Here is a 14,628-nt window from a genome sequence, read left to right on the forward strand (position 1 = left end):
CATCTTGATTGTTTTGGTGGTTACAAATATATAGTGTTACCATATTTCCCCATGTATAAGACACTCCTATGTATAAGAAGCACCTTAATTTTGGGGCCCAAAATTTGAAAATAAAAAGTATTACATAAAGTTATTGAACTCAAGTTTTATTCATCATAAAATTCATACAACTCCTCATCACTGTCAAAACTCCCTTCCATTAGCTTGTCCTCATCTGTGTCTGATGACAAATCACTGTCTTTATATATTTTCTCATCCTCAGTTCCATCTATGTCATTTGAAATGCCATAAGCACTGTATAAGATGCACACAGTTTTTAGACCTCAAATTTTTTTTAAAAAAGGTGAATCTTATACTTGGGGAAATATGGTAATACAATTCATTCTGTTTGTACACTTAAGTCCTGTATATTTCACTGCACATACACATTATCTTAAAAAAGGGGTTTAATGAAAAAAATTAGTTTCTAAACAGATTGTAAAAGACTTGAATCTTGAGGTACTTAGTATAAAAATCAGTGCAAAGACATTTACAGCTAAATACATCCTAAAATGAAAAAAAGCATTGACTTATGAGGTCAAATGAGATACTGTATGTACACGTGCCCAAAGGCTGGCTATGTCCAGTGAATAACAAGCACGATGGCGTCTGACATCCCAGTCAGTTAAATGCAGAGTGCTCTGAGGCAGCGTCTGCAGTAAGCCACAGGATCATTGTTTTAATATTGTGAAGTTCTTTTCTTCATCTTTGGCAGTTAAAGAAAGTTGTCTGCGATCCCAGGATGCTGAAGCATGCTATGTATGAATATATCTGGGAAAAACATAGTTGAGGGCCTTCTCCAGCCACCCAAAACTTGAGTTAGAATGAAAACATTAAGATTCCAGAATTTGCAAATGAAAAGGTGGTAGAAGGCTGTCAGGAAGCACCCGGTATAACTCACCCCCAATGAGAACCTTGCACAGCTGGCCCAGCTGGCCACAGAAATAGGCTTGAAGGTTTTAAGTGATAAATGTCTCTTTCTTCCACAGTTTTTGGAAGTGTTAACAGTTGTTTTTCTGTGTTGAAATTTTAAGCTATTTTCAGTTTTGTTTCCTACGCTTGTTTTGCTTATATTTTTCAACAATTAATATAACTTTTAAAATAAAAATTGAAAACTAAAAAATACTCTGTTAATTATCACCTTTTGTTAAGGATAAACTCTTAAAATGAACATGATTTAAAATTATGTTCTCCAGGAAGGTTTATTACCACACTCAGAAATCCTGTTTCATGTGATCACAATTATGTTAAAATGACCCACTTATACCTAGGAAGAAAAAATGTGTCACCTTGTTTATTTATGTGACTGAGTCTGCTCAGCCTATAGGTAATTTGTTCTTCTTTTGACTTGTACAGTTCTCCTTATTTTTTTTTTTTTTTTTCATTTTTTTTTTTTTTTTTTTTTCATTTTTCTGAAGCTGGAAACAGGGAGAGACAGTCAGACAGACTCCCGCATGCGCCCGACCGGGATCCACCCGGCACGCCCACCAGGGGCGACGCTCTGCCCACCAGGGGGCGATGCTCTGCCCATCCTGGGCGTCGCCATATTGCGACCAGAGCCACTCTAGCGCCTGAGGCAGAGGCCACAGAGCCATGCCCAGCGCCCGGGCCATCTTTGCTCCAATGGAGCCTCGGCTGCGGGAGGGGAAGAGAGAGACAGAGAGGAAAGCGCGGCGGAGGGGTGGAGAAGCAAATGGGCGCTTCTCCTATGTGCCCTGGCCGGGAATCGAACCCGGGTCCTCTGCACGCTAGGCCCAGTTCTCCTTAATATGCATGAATCTCTCTTTTTTTTTAAATGGAGAGCCATATAAAAAATAGAAACATGAATTTGTGAGTACTACCATACAATATGAGGAAAATAGGGACAGGCAGACAGGAAGGGAGAGAGATGAGAAGCATCAATTCTTTGTTGCAGCACCCTAGTTGTTCATTGACTGATTTCTCATATGTGCCTTGACCAGGGGGCTATAGCAGACTGAGTGACACCTTGCTCAAGCCAGCGACCTTGGCCTCAAGCTGGTGAGCCTTGCTCAAAGTGGATGAGCCCATGCTTAAGCTGGCAACCTTAGGGTTTCAAACCTGGGTCCTCCGTGTTCTAATCCAATGCTCTATCCACTGTGTCAACGCCTGGTCAGACCCATTAATACTTCCTTAAGGTTAAGATCCTAGTTTGTTTGGGACAGTCTTGGGTTGTGCCTGTTCTCCTAGCATAATTGTACACAGTACACACTTCATCCTCAAAGGCGTCCCAGGTTCTGTGATAAGTTATATGGCCACCTCACTTAAGATACTTATAGAGATGTTTAATACATGCCAGAAGGGTCAAACTTTATTTAGCATCATGGAAATTTATGTGCATTTATCATATGTCATTAAAATTCTAAAAGATGATTTCTTATGAGAAAATGAAGTTGAGATTATCAGTCTCTCTCTCTCTTTTTCCTTTATTCCTCTAACCAGCTCCCTGATGAGCAATCCCTAATTAACTGGGGAGGAGTGGAAAGTTAAAGTGAGGGTTTGGGGTTGTGGGTTTCTTCTGTGCATATAACTTTGGGAGGGGACATCCAGTTTTGAATTGTAGATTTCTTGGGCTAACATTGTTTAACATGAATATCAGGGTTGTATCATCATTCTTGTCATTATGAAAATCAGCAAATATATAAATGATTAAAGCTTTGCTAATGATGTCTAGACCTATTTTGAAAATTAAATCAAGTTCTGATTGGAATTTGGTTGTATTGATAGCACCAAAGTTTTTTGCAGTATTAATGAGCACTGCATCTACTTCTGAATCATTAAATAAACATACTTGGAGGTTGTTTAATTATCTGTATGTGCCACTTGCTTCCATAATTTGTCTTCCTGCAGATGGAACTCCCAAAATTATTTCTGCCTTTAGTGAAAAAGTGGTGAGTCCAGCAGAACCCGTTTCCCTCATGTGCAACGTGAAGGGCACACCACTGCCCACAATCACATGGACCCTGGACGATGACCCGATTCTCAAGGGAGGCAGTCACCGCATCAGCCAGATGATCACGTCAGAGGGCAACGTGGTCAGCTACCTGAACATCTCTAGCTCTCAGGTCCGTGACGGGGGAGTCTACCGCTGCACCGCCAACAACTCAGCCGGCGTCGTCCTGTACCAGGCTCGAATAAACGTAAGAGGTGCTTGTCAAATCAGCTCCTCAAAAAAACACACATACCTCATTGTAGTGGAGAAGGAGGTTGCTGCATGCACCGAGCTGAGTCCTGGAATGCCGAAGCGGAGTAGCTGCCCCTTCCCATTTCCTACTCTTTTCTTCTTATTCAGGAATGGCACCGACTGGGATAATGTTGGAGATGGCATTTCGGTTTCTTTAGTCAGCTTGTTCTCCAGTTCTACTCTTCGATATGTCCACGTGACCTGTCCTTTCCTGGTTTATGCTCTGCATGTTCTTTCCTTCCTTTTCTTCTTCTGCTCTACAACATTCGTGGTAAACCTCCATGGACATGGTATTTAACCTGCATTCATAGTGCAACATGGCATAACCTCCATCTCCATAATCTATAGAGAGTGGATCCATTGACTTGCTGACAGTGTCTCCCCAGGAAGAGCATGCTTATTCGGTGCAGATGAGTTACATGTTATTGCCCTCTATCATGTAGTTCAAAACGTTCTAATAGAAGTAATTAATAATTAAAGTATTCGACAATCATTCAGTTCCTTTGAAAGTAGTGAAACTAAAAGAAATGAAAGCATCTTAGAGAAAAATGACCAAATGCAGAAAAATTTAATTGAAAAAGATGTCTGACATGAAATAATCTACATTTTTAACTCAAGTGTGTCAAGAGTGTAACTGTTTCCACACATAAAGTGTACCCTTAAATTATTTTCAAGAGTTTCTTTGTGTCTCTCCCAGGGCCTGCAAGTATTCGACCAATGAAAAACATCACAGCAATAGCAGGACGGGACACATACATTCACTGTCGTGTGATTGGCTATCCCTATTACTCCATCAAGTGGTATAAGAACTCTAACCTGCTTCCTTTTAACCACCGCCAAGTGGCATTTGAGAATAATGGCACTCTGAAACTCTCAGATGTGCAGAAAGAAGTTGATGAGGGAGAGTACACATGCAATGTGCTGGTTCAACCACAACTCTCCACCAGCCAGAGTGTCCACGTGACAGTGAAAGGTAAGGCTGGTCTCCTCTCTGTCCCCACTCAGCTCACTATTACTTAGCTCAGGTGTTTCAATGATTAGGAGTGGGATAATCTAAGAATCTGCATATGTAAAATAAAACAGTCATATTCCTCTGTTATAAAGACTGAGGAGTGATGGATTATATTTGATGTCCTGTCTTCTGTAACACTGCATCTCCACAAGACCTGTGGTTAGTAGAGCTTTCCTTTCATGTGAATTTTTGGCTTGGTGTCCCAGAGGACATTTGTTCTTAATATAACCCTAGAAAATAAAAGAAATACTTCACTGACCTGATTATCTAGTTGTCTAACAGGTCATTTTAAAATTTTTTCTTTTCCTAAAAACTCCTAAAAGCTAATTCTTCTAGCATCCAGCTGAGAGAAGGAGGACTTCCAACTTCTCCTCTTGCATAGATGAGCAGGTCAAAGCAACAATATAGGAATGAGATGACTAGAGGACCCCAATTTTTAAAATTATTCTTTATATCATGACATCATGACATGGACTATCCTGGAATCTGACCTTCAGGATGAACTTTGGAGATCATGTAACTTGACTCCAATCTACTTATTTGTTAAGACAAAGTAACAAAATATACCCAGTGACACACAGTTTTGTAAAGGCAGATGCTTAGGGGAAACTGTTTCTTCCATTCCTCAATTCAGTTTTCTCAGAGGAATATAAAATGAAAAATTTTTAATTATATAAATAATATATATGAAGAAGCTCATGAAAATAGCTCTAATATATTAAGAAAAAATTCAAAAATTTTTGGAAGCAGCCTCCTGCCCTGCTAAGCTGCCCTACCAGAATGTTTCAAGAGATTTCCCTTAGTACCAATAATTGTCTCTTAGCATTCTGGTTACAAAATTGGATAGGTTTATCAGAGTCTTTTCCAACCTTCTTTTCTCACAAACCCTGTTAGTTTACCTTCTTTTAGGACCACCTATACACAACACAATATGTAAAATATTATGCATTATAAATTATACATATACTATGTATTATGTGTTATATATAATATTAAATTCACCTACACATAAATAATTTTGAAACTTTTATTTTAATAATCACATATCTTAGGAGTTTTCTCAAATCATTAGAAATAATTGGTAAATCAGACTGGTCAAGGCTGCCTAAAAGTTTATTTTGTGCTTGTATGTATTTCTTCAACCATCTTTCATGGAATATATACTCTATGCCAAGTATTACTCTAGGCTTTGAGAAAAACAATAATAGAGAATTAGACAAGGACACTCTTGGAGCTCTGCTTCCCATCAGAAGATATAAACAATAACCAGATAAAACAAGTGAATAAACTATAAACACACACACACACACACACACATACAAAAAACCCACTTGGAAGTAGTCAATACTACATAGAGAATTAGACCATGTTATCTAAAGGTTAGCTTCAGTGAGAATTAGGAGACATATTGATGAATTTTTCATACTCTTTTTTTTAAAAAGATTGCCTTTTGAATAAATATTTTACCCATACATGGTTTTGTTACATAATAAATTGAACATTTGAAAATTATTGGTTCACTAGTTCTATAGATCTTCCAAATGTTGACATAATTCATTATACAATATAAAAATTTCACCATGATCTCATCAGAAAAGGATTTAAGCATTGAGAAACTGTTGAGCTCATGGTGACAGATACAGGTTTTCCAAAATTCTATTATTTTTGCTTGAAAATCTTAATTTTATTATTTGCAACAAACACAACCAGTTATAATTATAGGAACAACAAACTAATTTATTTTCCTTTACAGAAAAATGCCTACCAATTATAAAAGCCTGAATAACTATAGTTTTTAGGTAGCCACTCTTTAAAGAGCAGATGGTATACCATGGAAAAAGTGGCTAATTGAGCCAACTCAAACAGGTACACAAGTACTTTGCTTCTAGTCAAAACTCTCACTCATAGGTGGCAGACATACTTTGTGCATTCTTCCCCTTTTGTGAACAGAGAACATTACAAATGACATGAATTCAAAGATCAAGATTTCTTAAAATTATTTTTTATGGCTTTATCATGTATCCTTACATAAAACTGCTTTTAAAAATAAACTGGGAGTGTGTAGTAGTAAACAATATGTGACTACTCACATATTTTGATGTCACTTCTGTGATTTGTGCTAAGTCCCCAGCAGTCTTATCCTTTTTACTTTTCATATCTATGCAAGTGTCAACACAGTAAGAAAGTTAAATTATGTCTTGGTATTACTATGAAAATGGTTCCTTCAGAACAGCTTCTCCATATATAACAGGTATATTGGTCCTGGCTATTTCTGGGCTCACATGCCCACAACTTACCGTGGGAAGAAGAGAGATCTGCTCTGAAAATTCCAATTAGGCAAGTTTTAGGGAGGAACTCTGGCTGGCTATTGATAGGCCATCAGCCCACTCCTGGACCAATCACAGTAGCTAAAGCTAAGATGTTCCTGGATAAGCTGCCTGCCTCCACCCATACCTTTATGTCAGGAACATAATTTAGTCATCAAGAGAAGGAGGAAAATGACAACAACAGACATTAAGATAGTGAATTAAAATGCAAACAGTCCTGATAATGACTTCAAGAATGTGTGTTGACTTATTAAAATGTGCTCAGTAAAGCATGGTCCTGAGCAGGTCAATACCTCAGAAGATATACTTTTTCTATGGCTAAGCATTCTTCCGAAAGGAAACCAACCCCAGAGATAGGAATTATATTAGACAATGGAAGCACAGCAAAGACAACTGATAGGGAGGGCTGGGGAAGGGGCCAGATGGAAGTAAGATGTCAGGCGTGCAATCAAGTTAGAAAGACAAAAAGAGCAGAATTCCCTCCAGAAACAAGACTGTAGTGAAATCAAAGGTCTCCATGAAACTTACAACCACCAAATAAACAAAGCAAGAGCCATCCCTGCAGCAGTCTCTAACAATAACCTCTTAGGTGACATATAAGATCACTCCATGGACCTCTAATCTTAAGAGAATGTCACACACAAACAAAAATTTGATTAGAAAATCTTTAACAATGGGATTACCAAGAAGTGGAAATAACAGAACTTGTTCAAAAAATATGTGTTTAGTTGCTGTTCATTAGATGTAAATTAGTTTCTTGTGAACTCTTTGTTGATCATTGCTCCAAAGCATGTCTTCTTCTATTTTAAGGAACATTTTCTAAACAACACAATTGTTGGCCCACAATACTGCAAAACAGCCTGCCTTACTTTTACTTAATTTCATCTTTTTTGTGTAGATAAATGAAACTGTGCATGTTAAAAGAGGAAATTATAGATAGGAAGGTTAGAGTTTAGCCTGTTTAAGTCCGTGTAGGACTTCCCAGATAAAAAAATAATAAATTCCAGATTCTTATATGTCAATTTAGAGCACCCATTTGTTTTTGGCATATGCACATGCATTGAACCCTAGCAAAAATACTCAGAGTAATTCGGTTTAAGATACCACTTGCATTTCTTGCTTAAGATGACCTCTAACTTTCAATATATATTAACAATTATATACTATTAACAGTTTTAGGCCCTGGCCAGTTGGCTTAGTGGTAGAGCGTCAGCCCAGCGTATGAATGTCCTGGGTTAGATTCTCGTTCAGGGCACACAGGAGAAGCAACCATCTGCTTCTCCACCCTTCTCTCTCTCTCTCTTCTCTCTCTCTCTCTCTCTCTCTCTCTATCTCTATCTCTCTCTCTCTATCTCTCTCTTCCCCTCCTGCAGCCATGCCTCGGTTGGAGCAAGTTGGTCCTGGGCACTGAGAATGGCTTCATCACCTTGCCTCAGGAGCTAAAATAGCTCAGTTGCTGAGCAACAGAGCAATGGCCCAGATGGGCAGAGCATCACCCAGTAGGGTGCTTGCCAGGGGTATGCTGATACAGACACATGAAATAACTTGTTACTCTGCCTCCCCTCTTCTTACTTAAGAAAAATTAAAGAAAATAAAACCCCACAAGTTTAGCCTTTGCTCAGGTGTCATTAGAAAGCTATAACCAAATTGACTTTGGAGCACTGAAAATTGAAATGAAATATATAGATTAAAGGCACACCTCAGTGGTCAAAACTGTAAGTCCATCAGCTTTTTAAATAATAATCTTTACTGTCTTCAATTAAGATAAGGATTATGATAAGGAGAAAGATAAAGGATCAACTGAATTACAAGGAAAGACTGAGGTCTTTGACCTTTCCTGTAGATCAGGATTGAAAAAGTCTTTCTTTTTTTTTTTTCATATAAATACAGTTCTGTCAACTTTCCTGTTAGACGACACAGTAAATACTTTTTTCAGATATTTTTCAAAGAGCAACTATGATGCCTTGAAAGTTGGCATTGTTTGAAAGTGGTACCATTTGTTTGTACCAATAATGCTACAAATATGAGACCAAATGATTTTTATATTGTTTCCAGGAGGTTCATCTCTAACACTGAATAGATTGTGTGTGTGTGTATGTGCATACGTGCTTTTTTAGATGACATTTGGAAACAATCCTATTTTCCAGTCACGTCTTTTTTGGTAATGGTCATAACTCTTTGCTTTTTTTGTATTATGATATGCAAATTTGGGGGATCTCAAAGATTGACATAAATAACATGTTAATTATTGATAATGCCTGAAACTTACCCCATTCTGAAACACAATGACTAACTAGAAGCACAGCTTTCCTGCCTTCAAACATGCAGGGAGACATGAAAGTCAAAATCCTTTTTTTCACATCAATTTAGCAAGCAGTGCTATATTTAACATATTTCAAAGCTTTTTCTTTTTCATTTTAGGTGCCACACTGAACTTGAACAGTGACTAATTGAGTGTTCTAATTGCTAGGAACTAACACTGCCAAGAAAGTTAATTGGCTGCTAGATAAAAATGTCACCTTTTATTTATATTTATATTAAACTTCATAGTTTTATAGTTTACAAAACACTTTCATATGTGTAATCTTAAAACTCACAGTGACTCTGTAATGTAGATAAAACATAAAGAAACAATAAGAAAGTTCAGGAGAATAGCTCAGAGTTGTTCAGTAATGTATTCAGGATTCAAAATACACATCTTTGGATTTCAGTACAACTGCATTGGGATGTTTTAGAAAAGTAATTCCCAGAGCAGTGGGAAGCCAGGATTGAAGTGAGGAGAAATTGAGGCAGCAAACCCAGAAAGAAAGTTTATTTAAAAAGGAAGAAGATTATTTTAAGTAAGGGCACAGGATATTGAGGGCCTAATTTGAGAGAGAAAAATAATTTGTTAAATTAGAGTTAAAAAGGAAGGACTGGATTTGATAAGCAAGGGTAGGTACAAACCAAAGATGAGTCCAGAAACTCCGACCTGAATGATAGGGAGGCTGAGACAAGGAACCTGACATATTGGTGGCTTGCGGGAGGCTTATGAAAGATATAGTTTGGTCTATAGTATCTGTGGACCTCCATTCTGGATTCAGACCATGGGAATTTTGAAATAGGATTTGGAGGGCTAAGATTCATAGAGTGAGGGTTGAAACTGAGGATGGGCAAAAGTGTCTAAGAAGATTCAAGCTTTCAGAGTTATATTTTATGAGTTCTTAAAATTCATATCTGCCAATAATGAGGTGAAATGATGATGGTAAAAATGCAAAAGAAACAATCATGACCATCAGCTCTTTCATATTTTATTCCCATTTTATATTTGTAGCACTCTCCCATTCTATCATAAGACAAATTTATACCATGTCCTGCTTCAAACTGAAGGAAGAATTAGGTTTCTTCTGTTGTCTTTCCAACTCAGGGCAGTGAACATTCAATGTTCTGTAGCCTAACAGAGACAAGGTTCTGAACAACTGGACCTAAAAATTCTGGTTCCACTACAGTTTTTGTCATGTTCTGCATCTTGTCTGTCATCATAGCATTTTTACAGAATTCCTGCCAGTGCAGTTGGGGAAATGAATACGAATTTAAAACGGTACTGATACTCTATCTGTTCTCCACCCATCTCTCCGTGGGCGGCCAGGAATGCCACCTTCTAATGACATCATTCTTCAAGGGCACCAGACAGCTAATGTCACTTGGCCCAGGCAGAGATACAGCTCTGTGCATAGAAACAACCTTAACAGTGTCACCTGCTCTCACTTTGTCACACTTGCTCATTGGCTGTTCCAACCATCAACTTGTACCGTCAACTTCCACCATCAACTTCTACCAGATCTCAAACCCAGCTCCATCATGGAAGAAATCTTTCTCTCTTCATGGCTTTTCCTTTCTTCCACTTGCTCTCTCTAGCTACTGTTTATAGGAAACATCGCAATACTGTTTATAGGAAACATTGCAATTCAAGGTGATTTTTCTCTTGTAGGTGCCTCATTAAATTTGAGCAACATTTAATTTAGGGTTCTATTTGCTGGGGTGTTGCATGGCCATACATTTTAGTCATTTGAAAAATTTTTATATTGATTTTCAACAACTACTTAGGGAATACATTGTTCCTATTGTGAATAATATGGGAGAAAATAGACCTAAGTAGAGGAACATAGAGGTAATACAACAAATGTGCACTCCTTTTGTGGCAATTTTTGATTTCAGTTGAGAATTTAAATTCTCTTTGTTAATTTCATATCCTGATGTGGAAAAAAAGAAGTCTGATAAAGTGGGGAACTTTTACTCTTCCTTCATTCCATACTGCATGAGAACTCATGCTTAAATGTGCTTGGACGGCTGCATGTGCTCACTGGCCTGAGCACCCGTCTCCCCAGCATCCACAAAATGTCACAATTGAGCTTCAACCTCAACTTGCATACTCTCCTCCAGGCAGGTTTGTCCTGGAGGTAGAATGCCTTGCAATACCTCTTTTAGTCTAGAAAATGGAGCAGGTACTTTCTTTAATAAAACTTTTTATTAGTATTTTTGTAGAAAAAAATTCAAATTCTTTTTCTCTAAGTTGTGTCTTTTCCAAAACTGTCTGTTGTCTCTTGTCTTTGATTGTCTTCACTGGGATCTTGATTAAGAATCACTGAGCTCATGAAAGATGCATTTCTACATGCTTTTTAATATCTACTCTTATGTTTCTATTTCCACTGTCCACATTTAGGTCTTTAAACTACACTGAGGGTAGTACAGATAGTAGAAATGAGTGTCCAATTTCTTCTTTCTCTGTGTATTTTTTTAAGTGAGAAGAGCAGAGATAGTGAGGCAAACTTTCACATGTGCCCCAGGATCCACTTGGAAACCCTGTCTTGAAGTGATGCTCGAGCTATTTCTAGCACCTGAGGCTGACACGTTCAGACCAACCGAGCTATCCTCAGCACCCAGGGCCAATGCTTATTCGAGCTGCAGGAGAGGAAGAGGGAGAGAACGGGAAAAAGGAGGGGGAGAGAAACAGATGGTCACTTTTCCTGTGTGCCCTGACAGGAAATCAAATCCAGGATGTCCATACTCTAGGCCAGGGGTCGGGAACCTTTTTGGCTGAGAGAGCCATGAACACCACATATTTTAAAATGTAATTCCATGAGAACCATACAATGACCCGTGTACGTTACGCATCATCCAATAAAAATTTTGTGTTGTCCCAGAGGACAGCTGTGATTAGCTCCAGCCACTCACAACCATGAACATGAGCGGTAGGAAATGAATGGATTGTAATACATGAGAATGTTTTATATTTTTAACGTTACTATTTTTTTTATTAAAATTTGTCTGTGAGCCAGATGCAGCCATCAAAAGAGCCACATCTGGCTCGCGAGCCATAGGTTCCCAACCCCTGCTCTAGGCTGATGCTCTATCGACTGAGCCAAAATGCCAAAGCCCTTTCTCTGTGTATTGGGTCAGTTTTCTGTATATGGTTTATTGGATGACCCATGATTTTTTCTCTTCTCTGTATACCACAATGCCATGGGGTAGTGGTCAGAGACAATTTTAGTTCTGTGCAATATACTGTAACTTTCTCTATGAATGTTTTTCTGGCCCTGGCCAGTTGGCTCAGTGGTAGAGCATTGGCCTGGTGTGTAGGAGTCCCGGGTTCAATTCCCGACAAGGGCACACAGGAGAAGCGCCCATCTGCTTCTCCACCCCTCCCCCTCTCCTTCCTCTCTGTCTCTCTCTTCCCCTCCCGCAACCAAGGCTCCATTGGAGCAAAGTTGGCCCAGGTGCTGAGGATGGCTCCATGGCCTCTGCCTCAGGTGCTAAAATGGCTCTGGTTGCAACAGAGCAGCACCCCAGATGGGCAGAGTATCGCCCCCGGTGGGCGTGCCGGGTGGATCCCGGTCGGGCACATGCAGGAGTCTGTCTGACTGCCTCCCCGTTTCCAACTTCAGAAAAAATACAAAAAAAATTTGTTTTTCTTATATTGTTGAGCATAAATTTTCTATATGAGGTTGATTCAATTTAATAATCATACCTTTTAAAAATTCCCTTTATTGATCAGTTATTAGTGTCCAACATTACCAAATAGAATTTTTCACTTACCTATTTTCTGTTCCACTGTTGATTTTTTTGGTCTTGAAATATCTATTATATATTTGGAAATGTACTCTTCTTGCCTCCCTTGTTTCACATTTTCCTGGTAGATTTTTACTCATTTCTTGAACTGATTTTCTGTGGCCTTTGTTTTATGATGCAGCTTGAATCCCATCTTTAATCCTCTGTGTATGTATGGCTTCTGATGCATGTTTAACTCATATTTTTATTTCAATTAAAATTATATCTAAAGTTATGTTAATCATATAAAAGATTATTTTAGTAGTTATAGATTTTACACATAACGATAGTTCCATATATTTATTTATTCCCCATTTTCTGTTGTTCCTTTACTTTGCACTAGATAGACTCTCTCAAGTGTTGATCATTAAGTTTATAATAAGACCTGTTTTTACTAAATGGTTGTGAATATACTGCAATCATATCTCCATGCACATGCATTTCCTTGGGCTAACTATTCAATTCAGTGAAAGAATTTGCTAGTTTATTCAAGATCAAACCATTTGCTTGGTATGCATATTGATCTAGGCATGGTAAAAAAAATACCTTGGCTGAATTTTTGAAGTTATCTACAAGCAATAAAAATACCTGGAAGATTTCATGCTGACCTTTTATTTTATTCAGAAATTCCAAACATATCAGTACTATGAGCCATCTTGTCTGAATCTTCATCCTGAAGCAATTGAGACCAAGAGAATTGAAGAGACCGGTGCAGGGTCTCATAGCTGAACTAGAATTGGTTTTGCAAATTTATGCCGATATACTGTTGTATAGATGGAATACACAGATGCAAATATTTTATTGGTCTATTTTCATGCATTTAACAGTATTTTGCCCTCATTATATCACTAATTCAATGCCCTGAGATTTGTTAAAATAATTAACATAGCTTTGTTGAAATAGCATAAATACCTTCCTTTTTATACCCTTGTCTTCACTGTTACATATTTTATCATCTTGCTTAAAATGCAGCCACTTCAAGTCAGGTATGATTTATAACCAAGCTTCTAAAAAAGGATGACCTTTTTAAAGTCAACTTCTTGGGAAATATTCCTCAAGTAAATAACTTGCTATTATTACCAATCCTTATTTTAAAAGCTAATGGAAACAGACACCAATTTTTTAAATGCATGTCCATGATTTGGTTATCCCTGTCATTTAGCCTAGCTGTCATCACCTCTGCTTGCTGTCACATGGATTTGCTCTCATCAGCAGCCCATATAAACAGAAATAAAACAATCACAACTCATCTTATTGAATCTTTCTCCACCTGCACTAGTAAAACATGAGCTATGTTTTATTTTCTTGAGGCCATGAGGATTCAAGAAACTTTTCTTTAACTATTAGAGATACTGGTTAGTTTAAATTAATCAGAAAACCACTCAGTTTTATTGCAAAGTCTTCTGTGTAAGTGTGTTATTGTCCTCAATTAGGGGAAACAAAGTTGTTCCTCTCGGTCCAAGGTGACTCTGATTGTTAAATACAGAAGTTCTCATAAATTCTAAAAGTATTCATTATTTTTTAAATGTTAAAGAACTATTTATTTCAACATAGTGTGATTATGGCTATGATTTTCCTTCCTCAAAAAACCTTGAAGAAACATCTCCTATGACTAAAAACTAGTATCACCTCCAGAACCACACAATTCCTTCTACCATGTCCCACAGCAGGCATCTGGTTGACCTATTCTTCCAGGAAGTGCTTCTGAAGAAGATGCTGTCGGGCTTCTCAGAGTTGATGTTAGTGCTTTCACATCCCCAACTCCCAAGCAGTTTGTTGTTTTTTCCTTTTTTATGTCTAATTTGTGTCTTTATAGCTGATGAAAGTAATAGTTTCTGTTTCTCTCCCTTATAATTCTACATTATGCCTTAAGAATTTTTTCTTTTTTTTTTGTTTATAAATAAATTTTTATTAATGTTAATGGGGTGACATCAATAAATCAGGGTACATATATTCAAAGA

The 14,628-nt window shown here is 37.8% G+C and overlaps 1 protein-coding gene across 1 annotated transcript in view; it reads left to right on the forward strand.

Annotated features, from left to right (window-relative positions):
* The window catches only part of DSCAM (DS cell adhesion molecule), a 636,673-nt gene that overhangs the window by 410,404 nt on the left and 211,641 nt on the right, over positions 1-14,628 (forward strand). Inside the window, exons 7-8 of the mRNA XM_066370162.1 lie at positions 2,908-3,204; positions 3,939-4,214. Of these exons, the coding sequence (XP_066226259.1) occupies positions 2,908-3,204; positions 3,939-4,214 (573 nt within the window). The remainder of the gene's footprint in view (positions 1-2,907; positions 3,205-3,938; positions 4,215-14,628) is intronic.

Source organism: Saccopteryx leptura, chromosome 2, assembly GCF_036850995.1.
Source record: "Saccopteryx leptura isolate mSacLep1 chromosome 2, mSacLep1_pri_phased_curated, whole genome shotgun sequence".
Taxonomy (NCBI): Eukaryota; Metazoa; Chordata; class Mammalia; order Chiroptera; family Emballonuridae; genus Saccopteryx; species Saccopteryx leptura.